Here is a 14,310-nt window from a genome sequence, read left to right as displayed (position 1 = left end):
TTTATATGCTGGATTATGTTTATTGATTTGCGTATGTTGAACCAGCCTTGCATCCCAGGGATGAAGCTGACTTGATTTTGGGTGGATAAGCTTTTTGATGTGCTTCTGGATTCAGTTTGCCAGTATTTTATTGAAGATTTTCGCATCAATGTTAATCAGGGATATTGGTCTAAAATTCTCTCTTTTTTTTTTGTTGTGTCTCTGCCAGGCTTTGGTATCAGGATGATGCTGGTCTCATAAAATGAGTTAGGGAGGATTCCCTTTTTTTCTATTGATTGGAATAGTTTCAAAAGGAATGATACCATCTCCTCTTTGTACCTCTAGTAGAAGTCGTCTGTGTATCCATCTGGTCCTGGGTTTTTTTTTGGTTGGTAGGCTATTAATTATTGCCTCAATTTCAGAGCCTGCTATTGGTCTATTCAGGGATTCAGCCTCTTCCTGATTTAGTCTTGGGAGAGTGTATGTGTCCATAAATTTATCCATTTCTTCTAGGTTTACTAGTTTATTTGCATAGAGGTGTTTTAGTATTCTCTGGTGGTAGTTTGTATTTCTGTGGGATCGGTGGTGATATCTATCCCCTTTATCGTTTTTTATTGTGTCTATTTGATTCTTCTCTCTTTTCTTCTTTATTAGTCTTGCTAGCGGTCTATCAATTTTCTTTTCAAAAAACTAGCTCCTGGATTCATTGATTTTTTTTGAAGGGTTTTTTGGTGTCTCTATCTCCTTCAGCTCTGCTCTGATCTTAGTTATTTCTTACCTTCTGCTAGCTTTTGAATGTGTTTGCTCTTGCTTCTCTAGTTCTTTTAATTGTGATGTTAAGGTGTCAACTTTAGATCTTTCTTGCTTTCTCTTGTGGGCATTTAGTGCTATAACTTTCCCTTTACACACTACTTTAAATGTGTCCCAGAGATTCTAGTACATCGTGTCTTTGTTCTGCTTGGTTTCAAGGAACATCTTTATTTCTGCCTTCATTTTGTTATGTACCCAGTAGTCATTCAGGAGCAGGTTGTTCAGTTTCCATGTAGTTGTGCGTTTTTGAGTGAGTTTCTTAGTCCTGAGTTCTAATTTGGTTGCACTCTGGTCTGAGAGAGAGTTTGTTATGATTTCTGTTTTTTTACATTTTCTGAGGAGTGCTTTTCTTCCAATTATGTGGTCAGTTGTAGAATAAGTGCGATATGGTGCTGAGAACAGTGTATATTCTGTTGAATTGGAGTGGTGAGTTCTGTAGATGTCTATTAGGTCTGCTTGCTGCAGAGCTGAGTTCAAGTCCTGGATATCTTTGCTAACCTTCTGTCTTGTTGATCTGTCTAATATGGACAGTGGGGTGTTAAAGTCTCCCATTATTATTGTGTGGGAGTCTAAGTCTTTTTGTAAGTCTCTAAGGACTTGCTTTATGAATCTGGGTGGCCCTGTATTGGGTGCATATATATTTAGGATAGTTTGTTCTTTTTGTTGAGTCAGTCCCTTTACTATTACGTAATGGCCTTGTCTCTTTTGATCTTTGTTAGTTTAAAGTCTGTTTCATCAGAGACTACGATTGCAACCCCTGGTTTTTTTTTTTTTTTTTCTTTCCATTTGCTTGGTACATCTTCCTCCATCCCTTTATTTTGAGCCTATGTGTGTCTCTGCACATGAAATGGGTCCCCTGAATATAGCACACTGATGGGTCTTCACTCTTTATCCAATTTGCCAGTCTGTGCCTTTTAATTGGGGCATTTTGCCCATTTACATTTAAGGTTAATATTGTTATGTGTCAGTTTGATTCTGTCATTATGATGTTAACTGGTTGTTTTGCCTGTGAGTAGATGCAGTTCGTTCCTAGCATCGATGGTCTTTACCACTTGGCATATTTTTGCAGTGGCTGGTACCGTTTGTTCTTTTCCATGTTTAGTGCTTTCTTCAGGAGCTCTTGTAAGGCAGGCTTGGTGGTAACAAAATCTCTCAGCATTTGCTTGTGTGTAAAGGATTTTATTTCTCCTTCACTAATGAAGCTTAATTTGGCTGGATATGAAATTCTGGGTTGACCAAATGTCCATCAGTGACAGACTGGATTAAGAAAATGTGGCACATATACACCATGGAATACTATGCAGCCATAAAAAAGGATGAGTTCATGTCCTTTGTAGGGACATGGATGCAACTGGAAACCATCATTCTCAGCAGATTATCGCAAGAACAGAAGATCAAACACCACATGTTCTCACTCATAGGTGGGAATTGAACAATGAGATCACTTGGACACAGGAAGGGGAACATCACACACCAGGTCCTATTGTGGAGAGAGGGGGAAGGGATAGCATTAGGAGATATACCTAATGTAAATGGCTGCAACAAACCAACATGGCACATGTATACATATGTAACAAACCTGCATGCTGTGCACATGTACCCTAGAACTTAAAGTATAATAAAAAAAAAAAAAAGAAAGAAAATCTGGGTTGAAAATTCTTTTCTTTAAGAATGTTGAATATTGGCCCCCACTATCTTCTGGCTTGTAGGGTTTCTGTTGAGAGATCCACTGTTAGTCTGATGGACTTCCCTTTGTGGGTAGCCCGACCTTTGTCTCTGGCTGCCCTTAACACTTTTTCCTTCATTTCAACCTTGGTGAATCTGACAATTATGTTTCTTGGGGTTTCTCTTCTTGAGGAATACCTTTGTTGTGTTCTCTGTATTTCCTGAATTTGAATGTTGGCCTGCCTTGCTAGGTTGGGGAAGTTCTGGATAATATCCTGCAGAGTGTTTTTGAACTTGTTTCCATTCTCCCCATCCATTTCAGGTACACCAGTCAAATGTAGATTTGGTCTTTTCACATAGTTCCATATTCCTTGGATGCTTTATTCGTTTCTTTTTACTCTTTTTTCTCTAATCTTGTCTTCTCACTTCATTTCATTAATTTTATCTTCAATCACTGATATCCTTTCTTCCACTTGATCAAATCAGCTATTGAAGCTTGTGCATGCATCATGAAATTCCCTTGCCATGGTTTTCAGTTCCATCAGGTCATTTAAGGTCTTCTCTCCACTGTTCATTCTAGTTAGCTATTCGTCTAACCTTTTTTTAATGTTTTTAGCTTCCTTGCGTTGAGTTAGAACATGCTCCTTTAGTTTGGAGAAGTTTGTTATTACTGACCTTCTGAATCCTACTTTTGTCAACTCGTCAAAGTCATCCTCCAACCAGTTTTGTTCTGTTGCTGGCAAGGAGCCACGATCCTTTGGAGGAGAAGAGGCACCCTGGGTTTTAGAATTTTCAGCTTTTCTCCTCTGGTTTCTCCTCATCTTTGTGGTTTTATCTACCTTTGGTCTTTGATGTTGGTAACCTACAGATGAGGTTTTGGTGTGGATGTCCTTTTTGTTGATGTTGATGCTATTCCTTTCCATTTGTTAGTTTTCCTTCCAACAGTCAGGTCCCTCAGCTGCAGGTCTGTTGGAGTTTGCTGGAGGTCCACTCCAGACCCTGTTTGCCTGGGCGTCACCAGTGGAGGCTGCGGAACAGCAAATATTGTAGAACAGCAAACATTGCTGCCTGATCCTTTCTCTGGAAGTTTTGTCCCAGAGGGGCACCCACTTGCATGAGGTGTCTGTCGGCCCCTACAGGGAGGTATCTCCCAATTAGGCTACTTGGGTGTTAGGGACCTACTTGAGGAAGCAGTCTGTGTATCCTCTGAGCTCAAATGCCACTACTGTCTTCAGAGATGTCAAAAGGGAGGTCTAAGTCTGCAGAAGTTTCTGCTGCCTTTTGTTCAGGTATGCTCTGCCCACAGAGGTGGAGTCTATAGAGGTAGTAGGCCTTGCTGAGCTGCAGTGGGCTCTGCCTGGTTCGAGCTTCCTGGCCACTTTGTTTACCTCCTCAAGCCTCACCAATGGCAGACGCCCCTCCCCCTGCCCAGCTGCAGCCTCGCAGGTTGATCTCAGACTGCTGCGCTAGTGGTGAGTAAGGCTCCATGGGTGTGGGACCTGCTGAGCCAGGCACGGGAGAGAATCTCCTGGTCTTCCGGTTTCTAAGACCGTGGGAAAAGCATAGTATTTGGGTTGGAGTGTCCGGGTGTCCCATTTTTCCAGGTACAGTCTGTCACGGCTTCCCTTGGCTAGGAAAGGGAAGTCCCTCGACCCCTTGTGCTTCCTGGGTGAGGCGATGCCCAGCCCTCCTTCAGCTTGCCTTTCGTGGGCTGCACCCACTGTCCAACTAGTCCCAGTGAGATGAACCAGGTACCTCAGTTAGAAATGCAGAAATCCTTTCTTCTGCATTGATCACGCTGGGAGCTCCAGACCGGAGCTGTTCCTATTCACCCGTTTTGGTCGAAGCTCCCCCATTGATTGGTTTTTGAATGGTGAACTGGGATGGCATATCTGAAATAAATTTCACTTGTTCATAGCTTATAATTCAGTTTATATATTGGTATATTTTATATACTGTTATTTTGTTGAAAATGTTTGCATCTAAGTTTATGAGAGGTTTTGGTATGTCGGGTTTTTTTTTTTTTTGTACTGTGTAATTTTTTTAAGCAGGGTAACAATATTAGCTTTGGATAACCTGGGATGTGTTCCCTTCTCTTCTATTTTCTGGAATAGTTTCCATAGAACTCGTGTGAATCTTTAAAAAAGTTTTTAGTAGATTTTGTGAGAGAAACCATCTGGGCTGAGAGAAACCTCTTTCTTTTAAATTACATATTGAGTTTCTTTAACAGTTACAGGGCTATTCAGATTGTGTGTTTTATCTTTGTTGAGTTTTGGTAGCTAGTGGTTTTTGTGGGATTGCTCCATTTATTCCATGTCATTGAAATTATTGGCATAAAGTTGTTTGTAGTATTCCTTTCTTATACTTTAAATGGCTGGAAGATCTGTAGTAATGTTCCTGTTTCATTCCTATTGTGAACATACTTTGTGTGATGTCAGTAATTTTATACTTGCAGAAGTTTATTTTATGCCACAGATATGGTTTATCATGGTTAATATTCTGTGAGCATTTGAAATTTTTTTTTACTGTTGTTGGATAGATTTTTCTATATATGTCATTTTCTGTTGGTTGATCTTATTCATTTCTTTTATATTAATATATTTGCTGATTTTCTGTCAATAGTTCTGTCAGTTGCTGTTTTTCCACAGTGTATTTTGAGTTTCATTTGTTTGGTATTTATACATTTAGGAATGTTTTGTGTTCATTATGGAATGATACTTCTTATCATTATCCAATGTTTTTTTTTTTTTTTTTTTTGAAACGGAGTCTCGCTCTGTCACCCAGGCTGGAGTGCAGTGGCCGGATCTCGGCTCACTGCAGGCTCCACCTCCCGGGTTTACGCCATTCTCCTGCCTCAGCCTCCCGAGTAGCTGGGACTACAGGCGCCCGCCACCACGCCCGACTAGTTTTTTGTATTTTTTTAGTAGAGACGGGGTTTCTCTGTGTTAGCCAGGTTGGTCTCGATCTCCTGACCTTGTGATCCGCCCGTCTCGGCCTCCCAAAGTGCTGGGATTACAGGCTTGAGCCACCACGCCCGGCCTCCAATGTATTTTTTGTCTTTAGTAATTTTCTTTGTTCAGGATTCTCTATTTCTTACCCTCTACTGATTCTTAATGTTTGCATGGTATATCTTTTCTATTCTTTTACTTATAGCCTACCTATGTTTTTGTATTTAGATGAGTTAGATAACATATAGTTTAAGTATATTTTTAAGTATATACATATCTAAGTATATACTTATGTACCAGTTTTGTAAGCTCAGCTCCCTGCTTGACCACACATATATATATATACTTAAAAATATACTTAAACTAATACTTAAAAACATACTTAAACTATACGTATATGAGTGTGTGTGTATATATATAACATGTGTATATATGTGTATAAGTGTATATATGTGTATATGTGTAACACTTATATGTTTAAATAATTAAAGAGTTTATAGAGTCCCAGCCTCTGTGATTTAATTTATATATTTAGAACATTTACATTTAAGTTAATTATTGATAAATCTGTTCATTTTATTATTTCTGCTTTCTCTCTTTCAACTGCTTTGCATTTCTTGCCTGTCTATGGGTTACTTGAAAATTTTTTTGATTCTCTTTTGATTTATTCATAGTGTTTTAAACAATATTGATTTGTATAGTTTCCTTAGTGGTTACTTTAGGTATTACATTATACATATCTGATTTATCACAGTCTACTGATATTGGCATACCCCACTGTGAGTGAAATTTAGAAACCTTACCTTTTAATTGGTTTCCTTAACTGTCTCTACTTTTAAAATATCATTATCTCAAATATTTTATCTGTGTACATTGGGCACTACCTCAATTGATGATGTAATTTTGCATTACTATGAAAGATGATCCAAAAATTCATGAGAAGGCTAATTATACAAATGAGTCCCAACTTACGACTTTTCAACTTTATGATGGTGTGATAGCAATATGCATTCAATAGAAACCATATTTTGAGTAGCCATGCAATCTTACCCAACAGCTGAAAGTGTTTTTCACTATCAGTATAGTATTCAATAAATTATGTGAGTTATATTAACACTCTATTATAAAATAAGCTTTGTATTAGATGATTTTGCCCAACTGTAGGTTGTTAGTGTTCTCTGCGTATTTAAGGTAGTCTAGGCTAGTTATGTTTGGTAGGGTAAGTGTATTAAATCCATTTTTGATTTTATATTTCCAACTTACTGTGGGTTTAATCAGGAAGTGACCACGTTGTAAGTTAAGGAGCAACTGTATTTACTTCCATTTTTAACCATTCCAATGTTCTTTCCTTTTTGAAGTTTCAAACCTTCTTTTATTATTTATTTGTATACTTTTTTGAGACGGAGTTTTGCTCTTGTTGCCCATGCTGGAGTGCTATGGCGTGGTCTGGGCTTACTGCAACCTCCCCATCTCAGGTACAAGCGATTCTCCTGTCTCAGCCTCCCAAGTAGCTCGGATTACAGGCATGCGCCACCACGCCTGGCTGATTTTTTTGTATTTAGTAGCGATGGGGTTTCACCATGTTAGTCAGGCTGGTTGCGAACTCCTGATCTCAGGTAATCCACCCGCCTCGGCCTCTAAGGTTCTGGGATTACAGGTGTGCGCCACCATGCCTGGCCTCAAACTTTCTTTCATTATTTCATTTCTCTTTTGGGAACTTTCTTTAGCCATTTATTAAAGGTAGTTTTGCTAGTGATTTATTCCCTTAGTTTTTCCTTTATCTGTGAATGCCTTTATTTTCCTTTCATTCTGCAGGTTATGTTCACCACATATATTAATAAAATTCACAATGGGCAGTTCTTTCAGTCCCTTGCTAAATGTGCCACTTCCTCTTGGCTTCCATTGTTTCAGATGAGGAATCTGCTATGATTTGAATTGATGTTTCTCTATAGGTAATACGTCTTCTGACTGCTTTCAAGATTTTTTTGTGTGTGTTTAGTTTTCAGAGGTTTAATTATGATTTTTCTTTGTCTTTAGTTTTGAGAGCTTTAATTATGATGTGTCTTACTATGGACTTTTTTGGGTTTATCATATTTGGGATTCACTTACTTTCTTGAATTCATAGTTTTCTCTGTTTCACTAAATTTAGGAATTTTTCAGCCATTATTTTTTCAATACTTTTTCAGTATTGTCTGTGAGACTCAAATATTGTCTCACAGATTCTGAGATTGTTCTTGGTCTTGTGATAACTTTGCAGAAAAAGTATCAAACCGACTTGTATCACTTCCTTTCCTCCTACTAGTTTTGTAAGCTCGGTTCCCTGCTTGATCACCTTCACACTAAGGAGGGGAGAAGTGGAAGCAGGACTGACTCATACCACCTTGTTGCTGTAGGTTGGGGTGGGATCCTAGCTTCCTGCTGGGTTCTACTGACGTTAAGGAAAAGGAAAGGGGGAATCCCAGTGTCAAACAAATCTGCTTCCAACTACTTTTTCTGCCTCCTTGATGCTGGTGATAGCAGAAGCTCAGCTTTCTATAGGGCCTTGCTGATATTGGGTGAGGGTGAGAGCTAGTGAGAGGAGGCTCTGTTCACCACTGGGCCCTGCTGATGCTATTTGGATAGGGGAATTGGAGTACCATCTATTTGTGTTAGGTAGGAGATGGAAGTTAAGCTCCTAGTTTACCCCTACTGAAACTATGGGGAACAGGGGTTCCACTGGTGTTTGGCTGTAGTCGAGTGGGTATTGCTAAAGAGATTTTCTGTTTTGTTAGGCCACCCTTTTTTCTGTGCTTTGTCTTGGCAAAAGAGGCATTTCTTGATGCCTATTTTGTCTTTGCCTGTTGATGTTTTTGGAGACTGTTGCAGCATCCTGTCTGGAATATATAGGAGACAGTAAGGAAACCCAGGGAACTCACCACTTGCTGCTTTTCAAGTCCCCTAAATCCTAAGGCAGTCTGCTGTAGTCTATCTCTTAGAGTCTTCCTATGCTTAATGTGTTTTAACTAGGGTTTTTAATTGTAAGATGGAGGGCCCAAAATGAAGGAATGGTTACTTCATTTTGGCCAGAACTAGAATTCTTTATATTAGTTTCAAAAGACTGTAATCAGCCAATAAAAATTTAAAATTGGGGCTGTAAGCACCACTATACCTCAACATTGTCATATTTTAGATAAAGATTCTTATTTATTTTAGGCTATTTTTTTGTGATTTATTTTAGGCTATTTTGGTGTGTGGCTTTGAACGTAGGACCTTAGTTTCCATGTATATGTGGTGAAATGTTGGACTAGATCCTCTGGGGTGCTATCAATTAATATCCTATAATTTAATGATCCTAAAAACAGTTTATTTAAGTCAAGGTATGCTGTTGGTGCTGGGATAGAGGGAAGAACTTGGACTTTGGAGGTAGATGTTTGGATTCTGAAAGATGAAGAGACAGTTTTTATATAGCCATTAGGATGGACACCAGAACCAATGTACCTAGACTAGCATTTTGGCATTACCTTTACTCTGTGCATGATCTGGGATAAATTACTTAATTTCTCTTTGTCTCAGTTTCCTCCTTGCTTAAATGGGTATGATAATACTGATCTTATTATTGTGAAGAGTAAAAGAGATACTATATATAAAGCACTTAAAACAGTGCTCACACATAGTATTCACTATTTAAATATTTATTATTACTCACTGACTATCTGACATTAGGTCAGCCTTAATCTGAATTTCAGTTTTGTCATTTGTGAAGTAGGGATAATTATACACACATTTATTTAAATATGTATATACAAATATACATTTTGTACAATACTGTCATGTTTGTATATTATTTGTTGGGAATTAAATTGGAAATGTCTTTATTCTATGAGTTTCCAAATATTTTTATCATCTAAATAAATCTTGATTTGTTTTTTGCTTTAATTGCATAGAACGGAAAGATGCTGAAGGATGGGAGACTGTTCAGAGAGGAAGGCCTATTCGTTCTCGATCAATAGCAGTGTTGCCAAAAGTTTCATTGGCAACAGAAGCTGCAAGATCAAAGGATGATAGTGATAAAGAAAATGTATGTCTTTTACCTGATGAAAGCATACAGAAAGGTGAATTTGTTGGAGATGGATCTTCTAATACTATAGAATCTCATCCCAAAGACTCATTACACTCTTGTGACCATCCTCTTGCCGAAAAAACCCAGGTAGTACATTCTGAAAATCCTTTTACTTTTTCAAAGGGGTATGTGTACATGTGTACTGGAATGTCTTAGTTTTGTACTTTATTTTTTAACTTACTGTGAAAATTTCAGGTCTATAGACCTATAGAAAAGTGGCAAGAATAGAACAATGAAATCCTCCCATACCATTCACGCACATTCACAAATTAATATTTACCACATTTTTTTCTTTTCTCTTGTTACATATTATACACACATGTTAAATGCTTTAACATTTGAGAGTAATGTGCAAACATCATAAGCATTCACCTTTAAATCCTAGAGCATGGATCTCCAAAGAACAAATAAATTTATATAACCACATTACAATTATAAAATTTAGAGAATTTGATATATATGTATTATTTAATATATAGTCTATATTTAAAGTTTTTTAGTTTTCCCAATAATTTTTTAAAAATAGAATGTCCTCCAGGATCCAATGTGGAATTACTCAGTTCGTTTGATATGTTTCTTTAATATTTTTCATTGGATATAGTTTCTCAGCCTGTCTTTCATGACATTAATCGTTTTGAAGAATACATTGTAGGTTTTTTTTTGTACATTGTCCTTTGTTCACTGTTTGAACAATGTTCAAATTGAACATTGTTCAATTTAGCTTACGCATTTTTGATAGGAATAAAGTGATTGTCCTTAGTGTCACATCTAGAGGCATGTGATATCAATTTGGCTAGGTTTGTTATTAACTTTGAGTACTTGGTTAAGGTGATGTCTTTGTGCCTCATTTGCCGTGTTAAAATTTGAACTTATTCTACTTACTGAAAATTGAGTGTAATTTGGTGATAATATTTAATATAATTCCTTAAAGTTAATATTCCCAGTATTTCTTCTGTGAGTTGAGTTGATGTTTGTTTTACCTATTTGATGTACTAGTTTATACTTTTAGGTATTTGTTTATATGAAGGTTCATGTTCCGTTGGTGTAATTTGATGTAAAATGACTAATAAAATACAGGAGCTTTTTTTTAAATATCATACTACAGGAACTAAATAGATCAGTTGTAAAATGGTTGTAATGTTTTTGGTCCAGAATAATATCTGCTTTTTGAAATTCTTTCTCTTTTTACCTGTAGGATTTTTTTCAACTGGAAATGCTCCTCAAATTCCTTATCTTCCTTTACTGATGAGAATGACTCTTAACATTGTTTGTGATCTATAAACTCTTTAATGTGTATTGGTTTTATGCCTGTGTGAGATTGCAAATTCCTTTTTGGGCAGTATTTTATGTGCTTTTTAATTTCTCACAATATGGAAGAGTCCTAAATGCATAGGAATTAATTGGTATACATTTGTTTGATGTAACTTTAAGAAACTCTTTAGTGTTGTAAGCTACTTTAGAGATACTTAGTGAATAAACTACTTTTTATAATACTTAACAAACAGCATTTTTGCTGTATTTAGCTAAAAAATATAACTTAGTCTAAAAATTATGCAGTTGTGTGTAGTGAATAAACCTATATGCTATTGAGATTTCAGGAATAATCTGTACATAGAACTTTTCAACAAGTAAAACTGTTGCTAAAATTTTTCAGTATGAAAGTTCACTGCTGATGGCAGCCAAGTTGATGATATTTGTTTTCTCCACTGTCATTCTAAAGATGGAATTAGCATATTAATGTCTTTACTTCATAGTTTAGCTTTGATTTTGTTATATAAATGATACTGAGTTTTTTAATAGGTGGGATTGAGTAGTGTACACATAACTAATGCTAATATAAATATTGCCAAGAAGATTATAAACCATGGCGACTAACATATAAATAATGTTGATAGCAATATAAACAATGTTATGTAATTTAAATAATGCTTATGCTAAAATCAACACTTTGGGACACTTTAAGTTCGGACTAATAGTAGAATTTTTAAAGTAGTTTACGAGACTTAGCCAAGTTTGATATTTGTATATATAATTTATCAAACTGGGGGGAGGTTTATGGCCACTGCAGTGTTTATCTAATGTTTATTTAAGAAGTGATGTGAGTTTTAAATTCATAATTTTAGATTTTAGTTCTTTGACTTGGAGTATCATTGAAAAACACAGTACTGTTCTTTCTCTTCTCTGTCCAAAGTAAAAATAAAGGCTTGACTCTACTAAATTGAAAGGTTTTAAAAAAATGGATGTGTATTTAGCCTACGCCAGTATTTGTTTTTTTATATTGTATTTACATTTCTGTTGGTTTGTTATTAAATATTCCTAAAGGGGAATAGGGAAGATATCTAAATCTAAGGTGTATGAATGTCATAATGAGACACTACATGCTTTCAATCTTCACCCTTAGGTCATGCTTTTCTCTTTCAGATCTGAGAATTGGGTTCATGTACCATATGAATTTTTAACAAAGATACTTTGAGATCATGTTAGTATTATCTGAAGAGAATAATATAAATATTTTTTTTGTAAAATGCCCTCCAAATATATTTTTGTAAAAATTGGTTTCAGGATTTTTTCAAAAATGCTGAATGTCCTCATTCGATATTAGACAGTCTTTGCAAAAGACTATGTAATACTTTTGGTTGTATGAGTATAATACAGTGAATGCCTCATACTTGTGACTAGATTTCTTTTGCAAAGGACATAAAATACTCATCACAAATTGGCCTACTACAAGAAAATTACAATATAAATTGCTTAATTTCTTAGAAAACTTTCGACAGTGCCCAGTACGTAGTAGGCATGCAAGTAAAATTTGTGTTTAATGGTCCCTGTCCTTTTGTTACACTTGAAACATGCAAAAGAGATGAGTAAATTTTCTGTCATCCAACCAAGTACCTCTTCATAGGTTAAGCAAAATCATCTCTTCTTCTAGAGTGGAATAGTTTGTATTTTTAAATTATCTCTGATTCATTCTCTACGTTTTGTTAGTTCACAGTGAGTACATTGGATGATGTGAAGAATTCTGGCAGTATTCAAGACAATTATGTTCGAACTTCTGAAATACCTGCTGTCCACATTGATACAGAGTGTGTTTCAGTTATGCTGCAAGCTGGTACACCTCCTTTACAAGTAAATGAAGAAAAATTTCCAGCTGAGAAAGCAAGGATAGAAAATGAAATGGACCCTTCAGATATTTCAAATGTGAGTGCTGCTAACTTGGTAAGAACAACTTATCAGAATTCTGAGTATATTTAAGAGGCATAAACCCCAATAATAATAACTTGTATGATTTATACTTTTTAAAGCATTTTTATATATATTATTTCATTTTAACATTTTATTCTTATGGTAAACTTTTGATATAGTTAAGATTCTTGTTTTTTAGAGGAAGAAAGTGAGACTGTTGAGAGTTAAGTGACTTGTTCAAAATCATTTGGTTTGTGTGTGATTTGATCAAATGCTCTTTAGCCCAGAGTTAAGAATCTAAACTAGTAACAATAAAGTCTTTCATGCTACATCTAGCATTCCGATAGATGGGAAATGGTGTCTGCTAGACTTAGTTTTAAAAACTTTCTTAACAGAGTACTTTAGACAGCCACTACCATTTGCTTGGAGTTCGTCTTTGAGATGAGATTTATTTATCATCCCTATTCCAGAATCTCTAAAAATGCATTGATTTGTGATTATTTATAGATTTATGGTTTTGGATGACAACATATTTCTACCCATCTCTTCCTTTTGCTCATTTTAGTATTAAGATACTTGACCTGGGGATAATCCGGAATAAATCATGCTAACTTTGTTTAAAAACTAACTTTCCAAAGAAATAGGCACATATAAAAAGCTGTGAAAAATTACTTAATTTTCATTTTTTAAAGGCTGCTGTGCACTATAATTTCTTCTAAAATTTGATGCCTTATACTGAAAGATCTTAACAACACATGGTATTAGGTAAAATTATACATTTCATAGGGATAATAGCAATAGAGATGAAACTTGATATGGGTTGTTTAAGGGTAAAAAGGAAAATAAAAGTTATAGTAATATAAAAAACAAATGTTTAGATTCTTTTAATAAGGTAGAACAATTGATTTTCATCTTGTGTCTTTTAGTAATGAACATTTCTAAATGTTGAACATAATTATGGTCAAATAAGTAGTGAGTTTATTGTATGGGGTGGAATTTGGTCATTTGTTTTAGTAGTTGTATATCAAATTGTATATTTTGCAGTTTGATTCTGTAGAATCAAATTTTAAAAGAGGAAATCTATCCCCCATACTTAAATAAGCATGAAAGAATTAAAAATTCTTAACCTTATTGTTTTTATTTCCATCACATATATAAACTTGCAGAGTCGTAAAACCTTTTGGTTATTTTGAGGGTCAAACTTGCATACTTAAAAGAAAATAAGTTCTGCTTTAATGTGAATATTAGTGTATTCTTAGAGGTCTTAAGAATACTTTTTGTTTTGTTTTGACAAACCAAAGGTGATAAGGTGATAAGCACCTTAATGTTTAGTTTCCAGTGGAGAGTTACAGAGAATTCCTGTAGTGATGAGACAACTGTTTTTTCTTTTCTTTCTTTCTTTTTTAGAAATTATACTGTAAGTTGTAGGGTACATGTGCACAACGTACGGGTTTGTTACATAGGTATACATGTGCCATGTTGGTTTGCTGCACCCATCAACTTGTCATTTACATTAGGTATTTTTCCTAATGCTGTCCCTCCCCCAGCCCCCCACCCTCAGCCCCAGTATGTGATACTCCTCGCTCTGTGTCCATGTGTTCTCATTGTTCAACTCCCACCTATGAG

The 14,310-nt window shown here is 35.7% G+C and overlaps 1 protein-coding gene across 1 annotated transcript in view; it reads left to right on the top strand.

Moving 5' to 3' along the window:
• SCAPER (S-phase cyclin A-associated protein in the ER) overlaps window positions 1–14,310 on the top strand; it is a 605,860-nt gene that overhangs the window by 144,037 nt on the left and 447,513 nt on the right. Inside the window, exons 9-10 of the mRNA XM_011982670.1 lie at window positions 9,326–9,588; window positions 12,487–12,717. Of these exons, the coding sequence (XP_011838060.1) occupies window positions 9,326–9,588; window positions 12,487–12,717 (494 nt within the window). The remainder of the gene's footprint in view (window positions 1–9,325; window positions 9,589–12,486; window positions 12,718–14,310) is intronic.

Source organism: Mandrillus leucophaeus, unplaced genomic scaffold (assembly GCF_000951045.1).
Source record: "Mandrillus leucophaeus isolate KB7577 unplaced genomic scaffold, Mleu.le_1.0 Scaffold241, whole genome shotgun sequence".
Lineage (NCBI taxonomy): Eukaryota > Metazoa > Chordata > Mammalia > Primates > Cercopithecidae > Mandrillus > Mandrillus leucophaeus.
The sequence above is the reverse complement of the archived record's forward strand: the minus strand, read 5'-3'. Positions and strand labels throughout refer to the sequence as shown.